General features: G+C 53.1%; 1 protein-coding gene across 4 annotated transcripts in view; it reads left to right on the forward strand.

Moving 5' to 3' along the window:
• RPS6KA2 (ribosomal protein S6 kinase A2) overlaps window positions 1–2,743 on the forward strand; it is a 452,256-nt gene extending 449,513 nt beyond the window's left edge. For all 4 annotated transcript variants that reach the window (XM_025381624.1, XM_025381625.1, XM_025381626.1 and 1 more), the window contains 2 exons: window positions 10–147; window positions 1,058–2,743. In XM_025381624.1, the coding sequence (XP_025237409.1) occupies window positions 10–147; window positions 1,058–1,183 (264 nt within the window). In that variant the 3' untranslated portion in view covers window positions 1,184–2,743. The remainder of the gene's footprint in view (window positions 1–9; window positions 148–1,057) is intronic.
• The last annotated feature ends 3,257 nt before the right edge of the window (window positions 2,744–6,000 follow it).

Consider the following 6,000-nt stretch of genomic DNA (forward strand, 5'->3'; position numbering starts at 1 on the left):
CCCTGGCAGGACGTCGTGTCCAAGATGCTCCACGTGGACCCTCATCAGCGCCTGACAGCGATGCAAGTGCTCAAACACCCCTGGGTGGTCAACAGAGAGTACCTGTCCCAAAACCAGCTCAGCCGACAGGATGTGCACCTGGTGAAGGTACCAGCAGGCAACAGTGTGGACACAGTGGTGGGAATGGGAAACCCAGAAAAGAACCTGACACCTTGCAATTACTCTGAAGAAACCAGGGAGTGCAGAGAAAGAGCCCATAGCAGTCCCAAACTGCACCGCCGGCCCACTCACCTTCACGTACTTCACCAGACATGCGTGGTCACGCACAGCGTGCCTCTCTGATTAGGTGGCAATCTCTGCGGACGTGGTGGCAGCTGGTGTGGCTGTTCCACTCAAGTTCAAAGCCTCCATTCTAGGCCACACGTGCAAAAAAGTCCCCACTTCATAAGTGACTTACATTCAGGCAGCAGTTGCCTCTCAGGCACCCCATCCTCTGGGTGGGACTCCTCTTCTGAGAAGTATAGACCGTCCCACCCCAGCAGGCCTAGGCATGACCCAGTTAGGAGCAGTCCCCTCCAGATCCATGCTGAGAACTGGGATTCACTCCAGGATATGCCCGTTCCTCCAGATGAGTCCAGACTCCTCAACAGTGGCCAAAGTCCAGGTTGACAGGCCCTGGTATTTGCTGTGTGTGTGTCCTAGGACCCAGCAAGCCCCAAAACAGACCTGGCCTCACTGTTAGAATGCAGGGGATCACGCGACCTCAGCTTGGGGGCTCCACAAGAGTCCAAAACATTTTCCCCCAAGGCACAAGCACAGTGCGAGGGTGGCACGGGGCGGGGGGCAGGTGCAGGAATGAGAAGCCCCTGTCTCCTGGGGCCCACAGGTGCTGACCCCCTGTGGCGGGCTCACAGTACCCCATGCTCCAGGGACCCTGGGGAAGCTCCGATTTCCCCCACATTGCCTGGGGGCAGCTGAGGCCCATGGAGGCCCCGGGCTCCGGCTCCACCCCCGGAGTGAGGCACCACGGCTCTCACCCTTGTCCTCTGTTTTGCAGGGCGCGATGGCCGCCACCTACTTTGCTCTAAACAGAGCACCTCAGGCCCCGCGGCTGGAGCCCGTGCTGTCGTCCAACCTGGCTCAGCGCAGAGGCATGAAGAGACTCACGTCCACGCGGTTGTAGCAGGTGGGACCCTGGCCCCAGCGTCCCCCGCCAGCGTCCTCGTGGGCTCGCAGACCCCGGCCTCGGAGCCCATCTGGCACCCAGAGTGACCACAAGTCCAGCAGGGAGGCGGAGCCCGCCCTCGCCGTGTCCGTGTTTTCTTTTTCAACCCCGGAGAGGGTCCTGACCCAGGGGCTTCTCCAAGCCTCACTGCGCCAGCCTCGCCGCCCGCTCTCTTTTCTCCCAAGCAAAACCAAATGCGCCCCTTCACCTCACGTGCCCGTGCGAGGCCGGGGGCTTCTTTCAGAACCCGCGGGTCTTCTCATATCACGGCTTCTATTTCTGCCAAGAGATCTGTGTTCCAATTATGAAGCCGGTCGGTTTAGTCAGACTTGCGATGCCGACGTCCCGGGTACCCGGTGGGAAAGTGGCAGTGCAAAGGCGCAGCCGTCGGTGGTTGCAGGGCCCTAGAGAGCTGGGGTGACCTGGTATCCTGGGGCTCCCCACGGGCTGGATGAGGGGGTTGGCACTGTGGGGTCCAGGGGGAGACGCCTGGTTCTGCCCAAAATAATCCAAAGAGCCGTTTCCTCCTCGCCCTTCAGTTTTTGCCTGAGGTGCTGGGTAGCCCATCCTATCCTCTGTCCCAAATTCAAAGGAGGAGTAAGAGCCCAGGCGACAGCAAGGTGGGCTGGATCTTTGCCTTGAGAGCTCCGTGTCACCACGGATGAAAGGGGGCGCCTCCCGGAGGAGCCTGTGTCCACCTCCAGTCTTGGCTTTCCCCCGGGGGCCAAGCGCACTGGGCTGCCCTTGGTCCCCAGCTCCGGTGGTTACACAGCTACCTGGAGGCTTTGCAGGGAGCCGTGGGTTCTCACGCCTTCTCAGCCCTGTGTCAGCTTCCTGTGTGCTCACCCAAAGCCGTGGTTCTGCTGTGTTCACTTCGATTTTTCTGGTCTACGGAGAAACTGTGAATTTGAGAAATGGAGCTCTGTGGCTTCCCACCCAGTCCTTCTCAGTCCAACTGGAGGCTGGAGGGAGACGCAGGCCCCACCCAGCAGACTAAGGGGCAGGGGCACAGGTCGGAGGGCAGCGGAGATCAGCGTGGACAGGAGCGATGCACTTTGTAGATGTTGTGGCTTTGTGTCGCGTTTTGTGTCTCTGTTGCACAGATCTGTTTTCACACAGATCCGTATTCCCTGGGGTGTGCACACAGGGTGGGTGTGGGGCATTTAGGCCATGCTGTGCTCTCCTTCATTGAGTAAAATCGAGTGAGAGGTTCCGGGCAGGAGGCTTGACGCCCAGTCCAGCCCGCAGAGGGAACACACGGGTCCTTCATTCTCCCGTAAGGGTGTTGAAGATGCTCCCCGGCGGCCGCCAAGCCAGGGTACCCAGCAAGTGGACTGGGTGGGAGGGGGCGCCGCTCACCCCCTCACCCCCTCACCCTGCATTACTGAAGAGCCCCGCGTCTGCAGCAAGCGGAGCTTCAGGAGGCCTCTGCTGGCCACAGCCAGGTTTTCCCTAAGAAAATGTTATTGTGTTGGGATTTGTTCCCCCTCCATCTCGATTCTAGTACCCAACTAAAAACAAAACAAAATAAACAAACAAAAAAATGTGCTGCGTTCTGAAAAATAACTCCTTAGCTTGGTCTGATTGTTTTCAGACCTTAAAATACAAACTTGTTTCAGAAGCTTTAATCCATGAAGATTTTTTTTTCTTAGAGAATCACAAAACATAAAAGGAGCAAGTCGGACTGAATACCTGTTTCCATAGTGCCCACAGGGCATTCCTCACCTTTTCTCCATAGAAGATGCTTTTTCCCAAGGCTGGAATTACTTCCACCATGATGAATTTGCTTTTCAGGTCTTAATTATTTCGTTTCTTTTTAGAAACTTAGGAAAAAGTGGATAATCCTTAGGTCACAGAATTTGTCCTCCCAGAAATGAACAAAAGTCATCACCTCTTCTGCTTGCTACGCAGGCACAAGCTCATGGTCTTTTTCAGTCATCCCAGTTTGTACAGACTTAGCTTCTGAACTCTAAGAATGCCAAAGGGACCGACGAGACTCCCCATCACAGCGAACTCTGTCCTTACATATATTTGATGTGCATCAGCGGAGGAGAACACTGGTTTGGCCCTGCTCTGCCGAGGGTCTATGAAATACCTCTACTTTCCCTCCCATATGCAGAACAAAGTGATACTGGAAATCCTTCCACAAAAGTCAGCCTAAAGAAGCTATGGTATCATATGTTAAACTAAGCTTTCAAAACCCTTAGTGATATAGCAGGTGACTGCTTTCAAGCAGCAGTCGACATGTAAATGAAGGTGTTCTTAGAATTCGCATTTTACCAGCTCAGCGCACCTTCACGTCAAATGAAATGCTCTGTATGATTTGCACAAATGACATAGACCTCCCCAAAGGTTAATTGGCTGTCCTTGCTCACACAGATCATCTCATAACCACCACCCCCCGCCCCCGGGTCATGAAAATCACAGAACTTAATACGCACACTGAACCCTAGATCTCAGGCTTCCTGACCTACCGCGAGTGGCCCCTTGCTGGCCACCCTATAGGGTCCTCCTTCCCTGGCAGCCCCCTGTGTGGGAGAAATACCTGATTCTCCCAATCTGCAGTGGGAGAGCTTTGCTGAATTCCACCCCAAAGTCAAACATGGGCAAGAGGTGAGGATTTCACTTTTACCCTCAAGTCCGATTTGTCTGTGATTTTAAACTAACTGTGTATGTATTGATGTTTGGAAGATTGTTTGAATTTTAAAGTGGTAATAGTACTTAATGTTAGCCAGTATTGTTCATTAAATGGCGTTATCCTAAAGCTGCACTTGGGATTTTTACCTAACGCTTTACTGATTCTCTCAAGCACATGGCAAAGTTTGATTTGCACTCCGTTCATTTCTGACACGGTTTTGCTGCCTCCTACCTTTCTAAGCGTCATGCAAATTCGAGAACGGAGAAGGATGCTGCCGGTCCCTGAGCAGTGCGGAGAGGGCGGCAGGTGGACTCCAGCGCAGCTTGAGGGGCTGAGGACGGAGGCTGCAGCGTCTGTGTCGTTCTACTGAGCACGCTTCTCTGCCTCGCTCCTGACTCAGCACTTTGTTCACTGGCTCAGCAGTTATGTTTACACATCATTTTTATGTTCCTGCTTTGTAATTCATGTTTGAGATGGGTGGCCACTGTACAGATATTTATTACGCTTTCCAGACTTTCTGAATAGATTTTTTTGAATAAACATGGTTTTATGAAGTGTAATCTTTTTCTAGCCTAACAATAACCTTTGGACTTTCTGTGTTGTTACCAATAACAGTCTGGATAGCTCCCCACTCCTCTGGCCCCTCCCGCTGGCTTCAGGCCATGACCACCTCTGCCATTACCATGTGACCCCTCATGGGGAGGTGAAGCAGCATCGTGACCACTCCACCTCAGAGCCCTGTGCGTGAGTGTGTGCAGGTGGGTGAGCTCATGCATATGCGTGCATGTACACGTGTATGTGCACATGTGTGCATGTGTAGGTGGGTGAGCTCACGCCTATGTGCACGTGTGTGTACTTATGTCTGTGTGCACACGTGTGTGTAGGTGGGTGAGTTCATGTGTGTGTACACATGTATGCTTACGTGTGTGCACGTGTGTGGGTGGGTGAGTTCATGCATATGCATGTGTGTGCACATGTGCACTTATGTGTGTATATGTGGAAGTATGAGTTCATGCATGTGTGTACATGCATAAGTGTGCATGAGAGCACATGTGAACATATGGATGTATGTTTGTGTGTGTGTGCATTAGGGCCTGTGTGTCTGTGTGTGTGCATGCACTCCTGAGAGGAGCCCAGCTGTGTTATGGATCTGGGGCTGGCAGGAGACAGTGGAAGGTCATCTTGTGCAGCAAAGCAGGTGCCCAGCACACGGCCCTGGGAACAGCCCTCACTGTGTCTCCTGTGCTTTGCCACCTGGTCTCAGCATGCCCATCCCTTTTTAATACAGACATAAAGCCAGTCTGCACTGTTGGTCCTTGGCTCTCCAACCCAATTTATTCTTCCTATTTGGTAAATTCCTTCCTAACCAGCTTGTGTCAGCAAGCAGCGCACACACACACACACACACAACACCGTGCAGACACATGCACACGCACACACCTTTGCTCCTGTGGTAGAATGCCCAATTTTCTGAGCTCTCCCAGCAGGGTGAAGGGGGCCTTGCTGAAATCTATGAGACTCTCTGTGTAGGCAGGAGCCCTGGATCCCACTGAGGAAACTGCAGGACAAACAATAGATATAGAAAAAATCCTGCCTCCTGCTCTACCCAGGAAGTGCCCACAAAAGGCCTACTGACAGAGGCATCATTTGAAAAAAAAATACCTTTTACATCCTCTATGTATCATTTTCTATTTCTGCCCTAGCGAATCCCACAAGCCTGTCGCATCAAACGGCAGCATCTACTATTGTCTTACAGCTCTGTAGGTCCCAAGTCCAAGACAGGGCTCTCTGAACTAAAACCGGTGTGTGGGCAGCGCTGCCTCCTTCCAGAGGCTCGCAGGGAGAATCCGATTCTTTTCCAGCTTCCAGAGGCCATCTGTGCTCGGCAGCTCGCGGCCCCTCCCGCCTCCTCCACATTCAGCAGTGGCAGGTGGAGTTCTCACACCCTCTCCTCTGCCCGGCCCTCCTGCCTCCCTCTTCCAATTCTAAGCCCTGTGAGCACACTGGCCCACCAGGATATTTGGGAAACTCTCCCTATTTTAAGGGGGTCTGATTAGCACCCTGAATTCCACTGGCAACCTCAGTTCCCCTTTGGCACAGCTTCCAGGGATTAGGATGTGGACTTTGGTGGGGAGAT

This window comes from Theropithecus gelada, chromosome 4, assembly GCF_003255815.1.
Source record: "Theropithecus gelada isolate Dixy chromosome 4, Tgel_1.0, whole genome shotgun sequence".
Lineage (NCBI taxonomy): Eukaryota > Metazoa > Chordata > Mammalia > Primates > Cercopithecidae > Theropithecus > Theropithecus gelada.